The 17,900-nt window shown below is 44.0% G+C and overlaps 1 protein-coding gene across 1 annotated transcript in view; it reads left to right on the top strand.

Moving 5' to 3' along the window:
- The window catches only part of CABLES1 (Cdk5 and Abl enzyme substrate 1), a 75,910-nt gene that overhangs the window by 26,967 nt on the left and 31,043 nt on the right, over window positions 1-17,900 (top strand). Inside the window, exons 2-3 of the mRNA XM_050891034.1 lie at window positions 10,205-10,276; window positions 12,556-12,648. Of these exons, the coding sequence (XP_050746991.1) occupies window positions 10,205-10,276; window positions 12,556-12,648 (165 nt within the window). The remainder of the gene's footprint in view (window positions 1-10,204; window positions 10,277-12,555; window positions 12,649-17,900) is intronic.

Below are 17,900 nucleotides of genomic sequence, written 5' to 3'. Positions count from 1 at the left end.
GAGTACTCTGTGTTGTGAAAACAGGCGGGGAGGCTTCTTGGCAAGCTTCTCTAAATATTGGACACTACTGTACCACCATACCTTAACAGTGAGCAAATGATACAGCTACACAACCAAACGTTACCAGTATTATGAGGATCCCCATAATACTTGCTTACTGGGAGCAGGGAGAAGTGAGGGTTCCTCACGGAGATCTGATCTCTTAAATGTCACCCTCTAAACGATGATTAGTCTTTGTAAGTGTACCTGTGATAAGCTGTACCATCATGTTCGGTTTGTAGCTGGTCTTTCACCCTGCGGATCGTACTAACTAAATGTTCTGAATGGAGTAAACTGGTTTCTGAAAACATTTAAATTTTTAATAGAGATCTGTACCAGGAGAGAGCAGCCTCAGGCTGGGAATGTGCCAATTACGGTATGCCATGCTGAGCAAGGGACCTCAACAGAGAGAGAAGAAAATGATCTAATCCTCTGCTACCACCTATCAACCCAGTGCCCGGTAACAGGAGGATGCCGTGCCCACTCACAGTGTCAGGGACAGAGGGAAAGAGGAGGTAGTTTGCTTTTCCCAGAGCAATTATGGTGGTTGGCTCCAGAATCTGTCCCTAGCCAGAAGAGCAGGGAAGAACCGAGCTCTCTCTTCCGAGCCCCAGGCCCACCAGCTTGCAGGCATGTTGAAGCAGTTCTGCTGGACAGTAAGGATCTTCGTTTGCCCTAATAATGGATCTTCTGTACTGTTTTTGAAACGTGTCTCCATTACTGCAAATATGTTTTTAAGTAAAGCATAAGCAAATGCAATATTTTAAGTAAATACATCTTTTTGTACTCAAATGTCTTTGGCATTAAAACTGACCATGCGTGAACTAACAGGCAAGAAGGCATTAATCCCTGTGGATGTAATAATATTTAAAATTATGGCACTGGACAGTCTTGCATTATCATAGATACCACAGATATCCAAAAGTATACCCAGTATTGGATATCTAAGCTATCCAGTGTTTGACTTCTCTGAACCGTATGAATTGGCTTGGGCTTTAGCAATGCATGGCCAGGGAAAGGAGGGCATTGACTCCTGGGTATGTAATAGGATGGTGGGAAAAGCGCCTGATCCCGAGGGAATTTGTAGCAAATGTGCCCAGAACTAAATCCAAAGTATGCACCAGTAAACACTCTGATTGCCACCACCTGTGCCAGCATTTATATCTCATGCATGAAATGCCTCATGCTAGCTTTTGCTTGTTTGGTTTGGTCTTTATGTCCAGCTCACATAGGGGACTTCCATTTTTCCATTAAAAGAACTTTATCCAGGCAATTCACAGTGTCTAGGATACATTTTTTTAGCAATGAGATTTATTAAGTGCTTGTTCAGATCTCTTTTACATCTAATGTTAAGAGGCGGGATTGCAGAATATGTTTTCCCAGATAGCACACGTGTATCTGGAGGCAAGACAGGGATAGTAGGTAACCTAAGAAATACCGCAAATGAAATAAAGGAAGACAAACAGGAAAAGGTAGCAGTTTTAATTGCATGGTTATGTAGGCAGGCTAGAATTAAAGTCTTTTTTTCAGATGACTTAGTAGTACATGTATGTGTTTCCATGTGTTATGATGTCTACTGCATATAGCCTTGACTTGCAAGTGACTTTCTTAGTTAATTCCAGAACTTTGGCTGCTCTGAAATACAACATTATGGGATTTGATACTTTAAAAACTGGTCTTGCAGTGTGGCTTACTCAAGTAGTGTCCTCGATTTAAGTGTTGATTCTTCATTTCTTTTCTTAGGAATAGGTATCCTTAGGATGTGACTTCTAAGGAGCAACGTCGCTTCTGGACAGACCTAAATATTCATCTTTTTACAATGCACAGAGTTTGTCAGGCAGAAATGACACATGAAGAATCTGTTAGATTAATGTTGATCAGACACAGGCTATTATGGTGTGGGTTTTACTGTAGAAAGAGGATAAAAAGATGGAGAATTTTTATGTTCTTTACAGTCCTATTGTATCTGCTTTGGCAAGCATCCTTGTTTTCATGAGGACAGATGATTAATCTTGTTGTTTGCTCCTTTGCTAGTTTTGAGTGTCTTTAATTAAGCTGGTGCCCATTGATGTCTTACCATGATAATATGTGTTAGGTTATGAGGTAATGGCTGTTCTGAAAAATATAGCTGTGGCAGTGTTCGGGCATACCCAAATCACTGCACACAAGCCTTCTGAAAGCTATCACGTTGCTGCAGAGTCAGTAAAGTGAAGACAGTGAATCTGTAAATCATTGGTTACAGATAATAGAGGATGTAGATTTTAGGCACTTCAGGATCTGTGAGAGCTCTGCTGTCTTTAAATGAATCTTACTGAATTGCAGCTGTTAGCTCCTCATTATGGCTTGGGTAGAGCCAACAGTAGGAGGATTGGATGCAGAGGCAGCTGCCTGCAGAGGGAAGATGGTAGGTTTCAAACAAGATCCGTCTTCGGTGAATTGGGAATCCAGCTGGGGAAGGTGAAAATGAAAGGGCCCCCAGAATCAACTACATGTGGTGATTGGTCTTCCATTCTCCGTAGACTCAACCCTGTTTTTTTCCTTCACTGGAGATTTCATATCAATGCCTAATTTTGAATGCATTTCCTCCCAGAGTCATGTCTTGTAGCAAGACTAATAATTAATATCAAGTTGAATTGTGCAAGATGCTAAAAAAACCCCCAAAGACCAGTTCTACCATACCTTCTGTTTTTCTGCACACATACGTATACACATTCACACTACACCAATGCTTTGTCAGTGAACAGCTTGCTTCTCAGCAATTCTAGTGTAAGTCCCCTGTCTCTTCGCAGTGCTGGTACTCCTGATTTTATATTTGATATAACCAGACCCAGATGATCCCTCTGGGACATTGGGACAGAGCTGTACTAGAATTCTGTGGGCCATTTGAAGGATCACGTGTGTAAAGCTACATAATAATTTGTGAACAGAGCATTATGTTGCATTGCCACACTATGAAAGATCAGGGGGATACTTCAGTATTGTCATGTTGATTTCCTTCATTCTTTCTTACTTCTTTCTTTTTGTACTCTGTATTTGACATGAGTATGATTTGTACACAAAAAATCCTACCTTCGGGATGGCAACGTAGGTATTTTTTACACTAAGATGTTATGTGCAGACAGGTCAGCAGACAGCAGTTTGACTGATGTGTATTTCGGAGCTGCTGCCTTGGGTATTGTGGGAGGATGAGGCCTGGAGAAGGAGTTGGTTGGCAATATAGGTAGGATACTCAGTGCAGGGGGGACATCTGGTTTGGGAGGAGTCTGGCATGGAGGGATGTTCATGCCATAGCTCTCCCCTCATCCCCTTGTTTTCTGCCCATCTTCCTGCTTACCCCCGCAAGGCTGATGGAGACTGAGGAGGCATTTGGCATGGCATTATTCTCCTAATTATCGCTAGCCTAAGGTTTGAAGGTCTGCCTCCTTGCAATATGTATCCCAAGAGGAGCAGGTTGTTGGGGGTCCTGCTAGCTCAGGATTTCTGCATCGGGGACTTTCCTTCACAGCCCACTGCAGAAGACTGTGGTCTTAAATCGTGTTTGCATCCTGCCTGCATGTAGGTGACAGCTAAATGGAGGTCTCTTGGTATACTCTCTGTGTGTTTGGGTTGGGCTGCTGAATTAACAAAATAAGCCATTTTCAGCATGCACCAGATGCTTTTAACTCCCGTGGCAGGCAGCCGTGCCAATATGCTTCGCAGCTTGGAAATCCTAAATGGAGTTTGATGTTCTTTGCAGAGAATGGCTCTGGTGTGTAATTATGATAGCACACAATTAAATACTGCTTTATATCGGTTTGGGTAGCTCCTGGAAACTCTGTTTCCCTTAATAATTTTTAATAGTCTCAGGGTTTGTTTTTCCTGTGTTTGTCTTCCTGTGATATTGGCAAAAGATAGGAAGAAAATGAGCTGGGACGTAGGAATCTCAGTAAAAACTTCAGAGGGAGGGCGAGAGGTGACTCATTAGCGGGTCTTTCATCTGGGTTTGTGCTGGGTCGTGGAGTCAGGGGTCAGGAAGTGAATGGGGATTCGTACACAGCTGATGTCTTGTATAATATTTCAGAAGAGTGTATTAATTGACGGCAGCTTAGCCTGGGAGTTGGGGCAGAGGCGTTCAGCTGGCAGGCTGCGGAGGAGTCGGAGAGAAGTGGCTTTTAGGTTTTCCCAGGGTGACGAAGGCACTGCGGCTGCTGGGGACAGGACATTGCCTGCGCCTGGCAGCTCTCTGCTGACTACCTGCTCCCCTGGCCCAGGAGAGAGCTGGCAGCTCCGTTTCTGTTTATACCGAAATCCTGACTCCAAAGAAGTTAGGGAAGAGAATGGTAAATGTACCTGATTCAAAACTCAGAGTTGCTTGGAAGATACGTATGTGGCCAGCATGTGCTGAAGGAACTAAAATACTGAACAGCCAGGGCTTGTTGTGAACTATAGACCAGAACTGTGTTTATATATATATATTTACTTGTAATATATAATATATCTATTTACTTTTAATCTTTTTTTTTCCATTCTAGCACCTAGAAGCCTGATCTTAGATCTCATTGAATACTTCCTTGTTTTCCTTTTACTATTCAAGCCATTTTGGTGCTGGAGGGAACAATATGAAGCACAATGAAAAAACAGCCCTAGGGTTGCTCCCAGGGAGTGTTTGCAAAGGACTAGGTTGGCTTTTGGGCAAGAGCTCCTCTTTGAGTCCAGAGCTGGCATCTTTCAGAAGGGTGGATGGACGTCAGAGGGAAACCCTCTGCTTACACCTCTAGGCAGGCCCTGAGGTATCCTTACAGGTATCCTAATCTCATTCCCCATTGCTGTAAGTTTTATAATAACTTTCTTTCCACTCCCATTGTGTACATATGTAGAGTAGTCTTCCTGCGCGTAGGATACATCTTTTGTGATGAAGGCCCAGTGAAAATAAGGAATTTAACATTTTCCAAGTGCCAAGCAGTCTTGTGCTTTTCTGATGCTCCCAAGCCACGATATTAGAAACGTGCTTGTGACCAGAAGGTAACAGCCCTGACGTTTCTGACCTGTGGCTCTTGTTCATGCACGTTGATTTTCCCTGGCCACCTGAAGGGAGGAGGTGACCCAGTGGGCATGTGAACTACCAACACTCTTCAGCTGCTGAAACATCTTTGCCCTCCCAAGTTCTCCCATCAGTGTTAACACAGTCGGCAGATGTTCAGATGATTAGCACTCGTGTCCCATCATCACTGCATCTCTGAAGGGCTTCAGTTGTCCCAGACAAAGTGAAGAAGCTTGTCCTGAGGGATGCTTTTGTTCTGGGAGCCAGCGGTACCTACGGTACTGGCTTCAGCCGTTATGGGTTTGTGTCCTGGTTTCGGCTGGGATAGAGTTAATTTTCTTCTTAGTAGCTGGCTTTCCCAGCCAAAACCAGGACAGTTTGTAATCTTAACAGAAGCAGGGGGGATCTACACCCACAACTTTCACAAAAATTAGGCGTATTTAAAATGCAGCTTTTTTCCCCTGGTTTTGTAGCTGTGCTAGAAAGTCATTACACATGGGTTTATTTTTCCTTATCTCTTGGATTATCATCGGCTTGCTTCCTTCCTGGATGAATTTATCCAGTGTTCTGATTGCAGCTCCATTTTTTTATCACCTCCTGTCTATGGGACTTAAGATTTTGTATGTTTAACATAATTGAGCTGAGTATTTTGCAGCAATTGACAGTGAAGATAATTTTCCACCGATTGATGGGTTGGTTACAGTGAATCTTTTTGCAGTCTACTCGCTTTGGCTATTTGCTGTTTTGGTTACAGACCTGCTTTATTTTATTTGTCCTTGTATTTTATTTCTTTTTCTGTCCTCATATTTTATTTCATTTTTGCAACTGAGCCACATATTAATCTGACTTCAGAGAGGGGAAATGGAGACAACATTTTAGGTTTTAAGAAACTTCCACAGAGATTCAGACAGCTGGTCAAAGATAAATCCAATATGCAAACAGGGTCATGAATATCTTAGAAAACAGCTGTTTAAAATACCAGGGCATCAAATCTCTCTTTCGTCTCTTTCTTTGGACTGGGCTTGGAATTTGATTGTAGGGTATTGGTTATTTCTGGGCTCATGTAATAATTGCACAGGGAACAGGGAGGAAGCCGAAAAAAAATATTTTAGATAGGTGTTTAAGGGAAAGTGGTATTACATGATTTTAAAACAAAAAAAATCCCTAGGTTGCATGAGGCTGTGACCGACAATGTCCTACAGGGGCTGATCGTTAGAACTAGAAGGTGGTCATCTTTCCAGAGCTAAACTGCTTTCTTCTGTGTGCATGGGGGTGCAGGGAGAGAGGGTGAGTTTGGTATACCTAGGATGTGGTAGTTAAACTAGGAGGAATTTTTTTAAGGCTGTCGGTGAACGAGGAGAAATTAACATTTTTACTGAAACATCTTTAATTTTGTTATGAAGGGCAGTTGTATTTTAGTGTGTGTTAGCTGGCTGACATTTACTCTGCAGAAGTTTTAAAGCATTTTATATTGAAAATGCATCTGCCTAAAGACTTATCCCAGAGCCTGAATCCTGTATGAGTCACATAGTGCTATTTTGTTTTGGTCTGCGTATAGATACTCTTCCTTAACAATAGAAGGATTTTCCCCTAATTATTATTGAAATAGGACATTTTTTATTATAAAATAGGTATCAACACAGCTTTACATCAGAATGATGGTGGTGTGTGATATAAAACAGTTTGGGTTATTTCAGTGCAAGTGTCTACATATACCAGCTGCTATAGCATGTTAATCAATTTTTTGAAGAATAACCCTTTTAGAAGTTGTATAGACAAGCCCTGACTGCTTGCCTGAAGAAAGATGATAAATTAATTTAAATATTAAACACCAGTTGAGGCAATTAATTTTTAAAGAAGACAATGAAAAACTGGTTTTGCTTGTATTCCCTGGAACACCCTTTCAAAAGCTTTGCTTTTCCAAAATTGTTTTTTTCCTATGTGTGTGGCACAGGATGTGACTTGGTTCACAGCAGGTAGGTTCATTAGTTGGCATTTCTGGTATAATATCCAGCTGTGGAAAGCTTATAAAATATTGGTATTTAGGTCATCTTAATTAGGCCTCAAAATAAAGATTTAAGATGAAGTGGAATAATTGAACATACTTCATTGCAGCTGAGCTTCTTCAGTGAAGAGAGTGCAATTCTTGGGCAGTATGAACTGATTTCAGCAGAGTTGCTGCAAATCTGCTTCACCGATGCTCCTGAGATTGTGCAGGGAGCTGAACCGGTTAAAACTAATGATTTTGGGGAGAGGTGAAAGATGTGGCAGTTTTCAGCTGGGTTCGGTGCTGGACTGGATATCCTCACTCTCACTGCTACCGGTGCCAGCACAGGGAGGGGACTGGGGTGCGGCAGCCCGCATTTATATCACTGCAGTCTTCTGTGTGACCTGTGCTTCTTCATTGCTGGTGATTTGGGGGGGGGGGTTATCTGCTCTCTGCCTTCCTTCCTTGCTGGATGAATTTGTCCGGAGTCGTGCTTGTGTTCACACTAGTTGAGAGGGAGCTCAGTTATCAGTGCTCATCTCCCAAGTTTGGGTAAGCAAAGAGCTTCCCCCCCCTTCTTTGGGCAGACTCACTTGCCATGTTAGGTCCCCATAATGCTGCAGAATCACTACCGGTGAAAATCAGTGTGAGCTCTTTTGTGCCAAGAGGGGTGGCAGCGATTCCCATCTAGCCTTTGTTGCATTTGAGGTTAGCAAGCAAAAACCAGGAGTCAGCGTCCCTGGTGCTGGGTTTAAGAAGTTGCAACCAGCAAGGGAAGCCAGAGGAATCTGAACAGTCAGCAGGCAACTGGATGACCAGCGTTTAAAGCTGCCCTGGAGCTGATGAAATGCAGTTGCGTGTGTTTCTGCCAACCAATGCATCTGCCTTAATAACAGATGCAAATGTAGGATCTTCAAACCCACCTCCGCCAAGCCATTGGCAATCAAGTTGAGGATGGTGCGTAACTTTGGGTGAGGAGAGGCTTGGAGGAGGGTTGCAGTGGTGGCTGGAATATGCATCTGGTGTTGTACATGTGCCTTACGGCATCTAACAGGCATCTAGGGGAAACACTGTGTGACTAGTTTGATAAATTTAATACGAAGAAGGTTGCAAGGTTGTACTGTTGTTTATCTCTCTTTTACTAACAACGCGCAAAGTATGCTTTTGGTGTTGTAACACCACAAGATGGGAGGGTACCATCATTTAAGTGTGTTATTAAGCTAATGACATATAAAGAGGTATTAAAAAGCAACAACTATCGTCTGCTACATCAGTGGTGCTGGTAGTTGAAACTTCCAACTTTTGTTTATGGACCAATGTAACTGAAAATGGAGGGGGAGCTCCTCCTGATCTGAATTTCTCCCTATAAGAGCATCTCTGTGTCCTCTGACTGCGGATGGAGCCGAGGGAGCACCCATGGGTGCAGGAGACAGATGTTTGGTCTCTTCTTCCTTGTCTACGCCAACAAGTTCTGCACACCCTGAAATGCAGACTTTATTTTTTCTTAGCATTTTGAAGGTGTATCCTATCTTGCACCAGATCTTCTAAATTTCTAGTTTAGACAAAGCCTGGGGGGATTTAGGTTTGCATATTTTCCTAAGAGGATTATGCTTCACACTTAGTTGCTCTATAAATTGTTTGAGGGTTTTTTTATGATTTTCTAAGTACACAAAAAGCCACATACCCAGTCAAACTGTCCTGAAATGTGTTGTCTGGGGGTTAGTGATAGAAATCTGGTGTTTGAACTAGTAGTAAACTGAATCACTGAACCTCGGGGTAATTTTGAACTGAAAAACATTTTGGTAATCAGATTTGCAGCTCGGCTGCAGGAACAGTTGTAGCAGCACAACTGGAGGGCTAGCAAATTGCAAGAAGGATTAGAAACTGCTTACACTGGCATAAGAGAAGACAATTTATTGTGAAAATACAGCCCAGGAATAAATTAATGAGCACCCTTCCAAGCATGGGGGTGCTCATAACACATTGAGATTCTGGAAACTCTTTAGTTGCAGATCAAGGGAGTAAGGCAGCTCGGTGAAGGATATTAAGGTAATTGGGGGAAAAGTAGTGGTAGTCTATGACGACTTCTGTCATTTAAGTTCATACTCATAAAATCGCTGGCAGGGTACTGTACACCTCAGCAATGGCCCCTAGGAATGATGGGTGCTGACGCTCCTCGTGCTAGCCGGGCGCTGCGGCACGGCGCCTTTGCTCCGCTGGCTGTCACAGCTGCTTAACACCCACCGACGGGGTCGTTTTGATGATTGCCAGCTTAAGTTTTCATTATGTGCCTGCGGGTGGGCTGTATCTTATACATTTATTTTTTGTATTTATGGTGTTTTTTGAAGGGCTGGGTGCAGCTCCTTGTTTTGTGCTGCCGTTGGGGTGTTTGGAAGTTGTGCAGCAGCAATTGCTGCTAAAACCAAGCCTGTACCGGGGCTTCTTCCCTGCCCACTAGAGCAGTTGGAAAACTTGAAATGCTAAGATTTCCTTACTTCATTTCACTGAAGGTGGAGGAGGGATCTGACTCAGCCATAGAAAACTGGTTTAAAACAGGACTAAACTCATCTGTGCTGCTCAGAGGGATGGTCAGAGCTCCCTTTTAAACTGCTGGTTTGTGCCCAGTGCTGCCGCCTCCATCATCTTTCATCTCTCTTCAGTCACTCCTCACAGGAGTGATGAGATGGACATCACTGAGAAACGAGTGGCATTTATTTGGTAAAAAGGGCAAAGGGCAAAGAGAAGTGTCCCCTGTGGCAATGTGTACGACAGGCAGTCTCTGTAGATCTACATCTGCGTTATTTTATCAAAGAACTGTACTTGTAGCATTGCAAGCTATACCACAGCAAATGTGGGACTGGTGTTAGGTGGGTGTTAAACCCTTGAAGGAAGGAAAACCTGAAAGCATAAACTGAGGAGGAGCTGTTGGGAAGTTTCAGCTTCTGTTTTGCTATAGAAGCTTGTACGGAGTAAGTTTGCTTCTGGTTGTGATCAAACTGATTTAGTAAGGTAAGCAGAACAGAACAAAATTGATCAATATCCAGAGGTACGGATCGGCTAGTGAACGGCAGTTTGTGAGCTTTACTAAATAACATCTCTGAGGACTTTCTCGTGCCCTCTAACTCATGGTGATCTTTTGTGTTCTGTTTTCTCTGCAGACGTCGGCTGATCTCCCAGCGATCTTCTCTGGAGACTCTGGAGGACATCGAGGAAAATGCCCCACTGCGGAGGTCATTTTATTTACTCTCTCTCTGGTTACTTGTCTGTAAGGCACATGCACGGACAGACTTGCTGTCCCTGCGCTTGTCAGAAAGTAGCTGGGTGTTCACGTTAAGATGTTCTTCATAGTGAGTAAAGTGAAACCTCACGCACCCTGCAAGGTGGTAGGTGACATGAATTACACGTTCCCTGGCTTTAGGTTATTAAATAAAAAGTCAGTATTTAAATAAAATGTCAGGAAAGAAAAAGTCAGATTTGATTAGTAGAGAAGTTTAGTTGTCACTAGCAGGAATGACTAGCCTCTAACATAGTACCTTTAAAAAGTAAGTACAGTTGGTTTAATAAAGTAAGCTTTTGAAGGCTAGTATTTTTAGTATTCTTATTTTGTATGGATTTTTATCATTTGTTCTCTCAGCACACACCATCTTATTTCAGTAACCAGCGTTACTGTCTTTCTGTGTTGGCTGGTACGTTTGTGACTGCTACCTCACTAAATCTGCCCCATCCTTGTTATATCAGCAGCTTCAGTGCGGTTTTATTTCTGCATCCAGGAGGCCACAGCTTCTCTGGGGACCGCAGTAATTAGTCACTAGGCAATCCTCTGGGGTGATGGAAAATGGAGCAACTGCTTAACAGTTCAGAAGCGGGCTGATCAGTAATCTGACCAGTTCGTGGTATGCTTCCAGGTCAGCTGTTCAGCAAGGCAGCAGCTTAATTTTGAATGTCTATTTATCTTGGGACCTGTAATTCAGCTAGTTTTTATTGATGTTTAGCCTATAGCCTTGTTTATCCACATGCAGATTGGCTGTCTCTCCCCACCTCGAAGCAAAGACTTAATAGCAGAGGCTGTACTAACTGGCCTGTTACCAAGGCTTGATTATTTTTACCAAGCTTACTGTTGAATGCTTACCAGCATGTTACGAAGCGTTGTCATAAATGATTCAAACACGTATAATTGGCAAAAGATATAAACAAAGTATGGTTTGCAAGGCAGTATTTTTACTTGCTAATTTGCAGAATTGATGGTAGAACCTCTCTCTTGGTGGTACTTTCCTGTGAAGAAGCTATAACAAGCCTAACTGCAACCAGAGGGTGAGGGAATCTCAAGGATTTTACTAACAGGAGGAAGGCAGAAATGGCAGAGTGATGGGGTCCCCCCTTGGGGTGTGCCCATGCAGCGTGATGACGTTTGGGTACAGCAATGGGGACTGGCAGTCCCTGGCGTCTTGGGACCAGTGGTCTGTGGTTTCAGTCCAGCAACAGGACCTCTTGGGGCTGGGAAGCTGCTGAACTCTGCCTATGCATAGGAGAGGATGGGAAAAATAGGTTCGGGAGGCTCAACACAGAGGGACTGTGCTGGTCCCGTGCGCCGGCGGAGGATGCTTGTCCTTTAGCTCCCGTGGAGGATGCAGCGGCTGCGGTCCAGCAGCCCTGGCCGCGCAGCGAGCGCGGGAGTTATCTCTGGTGCCTGCGCGCCGTACCGTGCCTTGCAACAAAACAGCACTGAGGTGAAACAGAGAAAGCTTTCACATGCGTTGTGGTTTCAGCTGATTAAAAAAAGCAAGGCTGGAAGTGGAGGGGGGATATTGCTGTTTGTCTCATCTCTCCTCCCTCTGGCAATTTCTTTCTTTAACTGCAATTTAAAAAGTGCGTTCAGATGTAAAATAGGTTTAAGGATTAATGTTTTGAAGAAAGATTCCACCTCCCACCCCCACCCCCCCCGAGGTAATTTATTTTCAGTTGTTTTGTATGCTGTCAGGAATGTGAAAAGTAGTATTTAGAGTTAAAAGCAAATAGGAATTATCCTTGCAAATGAGAGATTTTAAATCTTTCTAAAATTAAAACAAGACAGACATTTCCTCAGTAGCTCCTTTATCAATAGCTGAGGAGGATACAAAGTGTGGGTGTTGGAGTGAGGGGAAAAATCACATATTTACCAGGTTTTGGTTTAGTTTAATTTTTTTTTCCCTCTGAAAGCTTGGGCTAAGCTGTCACGGCAGGTTACAGGAAGTTTTATTTTGCTGAGATTTTTTTATGATGTGGTTTTTTGCGTGAAGGGAGGGGTGGTGGTGCCTTTTCTTATTATTTTAAATATTTTTTTTGTTTGAGCTGTCACATTTCCAGACTTATTGTTTTTATTGTTCTTGCTGATTCCTAACACAGGGTGACTTGAATAATTTGTCTTGTCTTTCCTTCCTGCCTTTGTGTAGACTTCTTGGCTGTACAGCGGGGAACTGAGTACTTTTATTTTTTTCTCCCCTCCCCGCCCCCCAACTGATTTATTTTTCAGATGTCGGACACTCTCAGGATCACCCAGACCAAAGAACTTTAAGAAGGTTCATTTTATCAAGAACATGCGGCAACACGATACCAGAAACGGCAGGTACTGTGCATCCAAATGCTGCTTCTGCAAGGGCAATGCATGGGGCACAGGGGAAGGGGCAGGGTCAGCATCCCCGTGCAAGAGCGCAGCATGCCATTGCCACTTACCACATACCACATATGTAGTAGTGGCCTTTAAAATAGTCTGTGAAGGTGCAGGCTGCAATGCACACTCCTTCCTTGGGTGAAGTACGAGCCAATGGAAGTGCTAGCCCATGGATTTTTAAGACCTGTGTCTCGGTAATACAAATAACTTGCGTAAAATGAAAATCAGTCAGAGTAAGCTGGGCATAATCGGGTTGCATTTCTTCAAGGGTAGTGCCAGGTGCTAAGTGTGAGAGGGGCACATGGCTGAACCTGCCGGGAACAAGTTTACTAATGGCTGAATGACATTTCAGCATCTATCAGTGGGTGTAAGGGTAGGCGTCAGTCTAGCTGGGTTGTCAGGGCTGCCTGTGGTGGGAGACTTACCGGACAAGTGACTCAAGAAAACAGCTTCAGGGAAAGGTATTAAGGTTATCCTGAGTCTTACAAGATAAATTATAAACATGACAGATCCCGATCGCACCGTTGTGTCCTCCCAGATGCAAAGTGCTAGTTGGTAAACGCGCAGCTGGGGGTGGTTGTGGCAAGGTGAGGAGTGGGATCTTTGTTTTCAGGGCAGATGCAGGCAGAGGGACTCCGGGGGGATGTGTGAGGGGTGCAGCTGCGGCCACAGCACACCCCAAGCTGCGGCATGCACTCCCTGGATTGCAGCCATAGGCACTGGTGGGACCTATACAACAGCGGTTGGCAGGGATTTCCCTTACTGCAAAGACACGGTGCCTGTCATGGTGTTCCCATCAGCAATAGGTTCTTTATTGCAGTGTCATCCAGCTCAGAAGTGAAACCAGCTCCTCCCTGCTTATAAAGAAGACACCTGCCCTCTCTGTGTTTTTTCCCAAGACAATTTCCCCACATGCCTCATGATTTTATTCTTGTCCTTCCAAACTTGAATAGGTTTTAAATAGACTACCTGAACAGGTTGCATATAGACTAAACCATCCCACTGAGAGATGACCCTTGCACATACCTGTTCTCATACAACTGCCGTGGGCAAGAATCATGTACGTTCCTGTGGACCGATTTGTGCACGTAGCCTGTGGTTTCCATCAAACATGGAACCAGGTCAATAGAAATTCTGACATTACATTGAACCGCAGGTTTTATGAATTGAATTCTGGTAGGTGGTACTTAGCTCAAGCAAAATTTTCCTTGCATTTATTCTCACATGTACAATTAAATGAAGTGAAAGGTAGTGATCAACATAAATATTGCAGAAGGTGGCTCTGAGAGACAACGGCTTTTTAGAAACAGCTTTTGTAGCAAACAGACGCATGCAGAACTGTTGACTTAACTATTGTCTAACTAGCAGCTGATTATTGTCTTTACAACAAATACATGTGGAATCAAACGCTGAAAAGCAGCCCTCTAATTTTAGTCTGTTTTGTACATAACTATATGTACACTGGGAATTTCTTATAGCAAAAAATACTTACTCATAAAGTATTATGCAGATTCCACAGAGAACGAGTAATTTCTGAGATGCATATATGAAATACATCCATAAACTTGATAGAAATATTACCTGCGAAAAAATGAATAAATATTTGATTCATGAACTCTCTTCTCCATCTGTTGCAAAAAAGTATTTGTAGGATATATCTTAGCATTTTATCTTAGCTTATGTATCAGTCATTACGTCAGATAATATAACTGAATATTTTTCTGGCTAAGAAAACAGTGAGTAAGCTTCTGTTGTTCAACTGGCTTCTTATCTTTATCAACAGACACAGTTTTCCAGAATATTTCCATAATCATAATAAAAATCCCTTTATGTAGAACACAGATACAATAAGAATAAGATATGCAGTTTTGAAAATGCTTTTTGTCCTATGGACAAAGAGCTACAGTGATATTAACTAAAAATAAAATGCAAAGTCAACACTTTGTGTCACCCCTAAGGCCAGCTAAGTCTAGCAGTAACTAATCTGTGTGCATACCCTGTTTTTCCGAGGGGTCTGGATGCTGTTGCAGTCACTGAAGTTAATAGGCATTCTGGATGAAAAAGACCTCGGGAAAGTCAGGTGGATCTGCTTTATGCATTCATCCTAAAATAACAGAGTTTCTGAGTACCTTAAGACCTTTAAAGCAGGTGTCCTACCTGGTTCCCCGTGACACGGAGGAGGACAGGTATCGCAATGGATAGAAAACCCTCCTGGGGCTCCTTCCCATGCCTGGGACCTCGTCCCAGACAGCTCGTACGTGATCGTGCAGGATGCAGGTGCTGAGCCAGCCTGGAGTCAGGCTCTGTGAGCAATCTCCGAAACCCCTGACCCTTCTGTTGCGGCTTGACAGCCTTTCACTTAACTTGAGGAACCCAGCTTTGAAAACATGTACACACAATATGTTTTTGAGTGGTGAATTTGATAGCTGGGCTTTAAAATAGCTAGCGCTTTCAGTAATTGTTTCACTGGCTTGTGACTGTGTCACAGCAAAGAAAACTGCCACGTGGATGATAGCTCAGGGCTCCTTTCTCTGGTAACTGCCCTTATTTGCAGCTCTCAACCTGTAAAGTGATGTGTGCTTGTCCTGCAGCACTGAGAGCTCTTCCCCTCTCAGCTCTGGGGATGGCATGCACTGAGCGACGATGCTCTGGGTCCAGCCTTCGGCAGTCCAGCGGCAAGGCAGGACCGGCTGTGGTTAAAATAAGAGTTCAGCTATTTAGCACAGAGAAAAACCACCTATACACAGACTGCAGCTTATCAGCTAGTCCTTGTAAAGCTTCCTGTTGATGGTTCTGTGCCCTGGTTAAACCAGTTTCTTTGGATTTGTAGGACATGGCTTATTAAAAGAGCTGAAAAATTAGGTTTCCTAGACTGTATTATCAAAGCAGTCTTGTAAAATAGCACAAAATAAATTTTCCCATTAAAAGACAAAGACAAGTCAACCCTAACGTACAAATTAGCACAGGTAGCCACCAGCATGTGGTTTCACCCACTTTACTCAGCAGGTTTATTGGTGGTATCTTCCATAAACTGTGAAGCAGATTTCCTATCTAGCAGAAACAGGCCACTGAAACAGCAACCTGAGGCAGCTGAACAAACAATTCGTGATGAGAATGGGACAAGAACATTTCTAGAGTCATCCTATATAGCAGATATAAAAGCAGTGAAACAATGCTCCTCTCCCACCCCCATGCCATTGCTTTCTCAATTTTTTTGTTAGTATACAGATCTAAGTCAAGGCCAAACACCACCCATAGGCTACGAAAGGTCTCTTGCTGCCCTTTTAATTGTGGAAATGCACACACATGCACTCTAAGAGGTTGACTGTTCGCAGCATCCTCACAGTTCATAATTACTGTCAGCCACTGTTGTGGTTTAAGCCCAGCCAGCAACAAAGCACCACGCAGCAGCTCGCTCACTCCTCCCCTGCGGTGGGATGGGGAGGAGAAAATACAACAAAAAGCTCGTGGGTCGAGACAAGGACAGGGAGGGATCACTCACCAATTATGGGCACAGGCAAAACAGACTCGATTTTGGGGAAAAATAAACCAATTTAATTTGTTAACCAAATCAGAGTCGGATGATGAGAAATAGAACCATATCTTAAAAACACACCTCCCCCCGACCCTGCCTTCTTCCTGGGCTCAGCTTTGCTACCTCTACCTCCTTCCCCCCAGCAGTGCAGGGGGTGGGAATGGGGGTTGCAGTCAGTCTGTCCCACATTGTCTCTGCTGCTCCTTCCTCCTCAGGGGAGGGCTCCTAACACTCTTCCCCTGCTCCAGCGTGGGGTCCCTCTCACAGGGGTCAGCCCTCCACGAGCTTCTCCAACACAAGTCCTTTCCACGGGCTGCAGTCCTCCACGAACTGCTCCAGCGTGGGCTTTCCCACGGAGTCACGGCCTTCTCCGGGCCCAGCCACCTGCTCTGGCATGGGGTCCTCCACGGGCTGCAGGGGAATCTCTGCTCCACCGTTAACCTCCATGGGCTGCAAGAGGACAGCCTGCCTCACCATGGTCTTCACCACGGGCTGCAGGGGAATCTCTGCTCTGGCGCACCTCCTCCCTCTCCTTCTTCACTGACCTCGGTGTCTGCACGGCTGTTTCTCTCACATCCCACTCCTCTCTCTGCTGCAGCTATTTCAGCAGTCTTTTTCCCCTTCTTAAATATGCTATCACAGAGGCACTACCAGCGTCACTGATGAGCTCAGCCTTGGCCAGCAGCGGGTCCGACTTGGAGCTGGGGAAGCTTCTAGCAGCTTCTCACAGGAGCCATCCCTGTAGCTCCTCCCCCGCTACCAAAACCCGGCCACACAAACCCAACGCAGCCACCTTCCAATAGCTCCAGCTTGAACTTGGGAGACTCCAAAATGATGGCTGCTACCCAGACAGCATCCATGGTTTGTGTGTTCGCCTTTACGTGCAGGGCAGCAAAGCCCTGGTAGTCAAACATCATCAATCGGGTATGAGAAAAGAGGCTACGGTATTCTGCATGTATATGGTACATATGTATATCGCATTGCCTGATCGCAGCCTTTTGGTGCAACACAATGAAGCCTAGACAGACGCTAAAAAAACCAGACATTCTTAATCTTCAAGTCAAGTGAATTACTGATTCTGTTGAGCGCCTTGTGCTCAGTAAGTTTTTATAGTTTCATAGCATACACCTCATTAAAGAAATGGGAAGATTAGCTTTTACAGTCTCAGACAGTTGCACATTGTCAGAGCTCTCTTGCAAAATAATGGTTGCTCTGAACCATAGTAATTAGTACAACTTCTTGGTGAAATGTGAGAATTAGAGAGTGAAAACCTTTTCATGAAGTAATTTTAAACATGTCTAGGTGGCACAATGGCAATCGGGGCACGTAAACCCACTCTGACTCAAGCTGCTTCTGATGTCGGAGATAGCTCATTCAGAGCTGCGCAGGATCGTAGACGCCCTTTGTTGAAGAGTTGAAATCCAGGAAAATGCTTTTCTCCAATAAACAATAGTTCGATTTTCTTGAACAGCAACAGGCTTCCACCACACCTTCTTCTCCAAAGCACACTTTGTGACAAGTTTCTGGACTTTCTGCCCCACCAAACCATTGCAGACCCTCAGAATTTTTTTGTTTTCCATGTATATCATCAGACCTCTAAATAAAATGCTGTTTTATCCCTCTGATGAGCTTCTGACCACTGCATTCCCTGCTTCTCTGCCAGTCCAGCTCC

This window comes from Gymnogyps californianus, chromosome 2 (assembly GCF_018139145.2).
Source record: "Gymnogyps californianus isolate 813 chromosome 2, ASM1813914v2, whole genome shotgun sequence".
Lineage (NCBI taxonomy): Eukaryota > Metazoa > Chordata > Aves > Accipitriformes > Cathartidae > Gymnogyps > Gymnogyps californianus.
The sequence above is the reverse complement of the archived record's forward strand: the minus strand, read 5'-3'. Positions and strand labels throughout refer to the sequence as shown.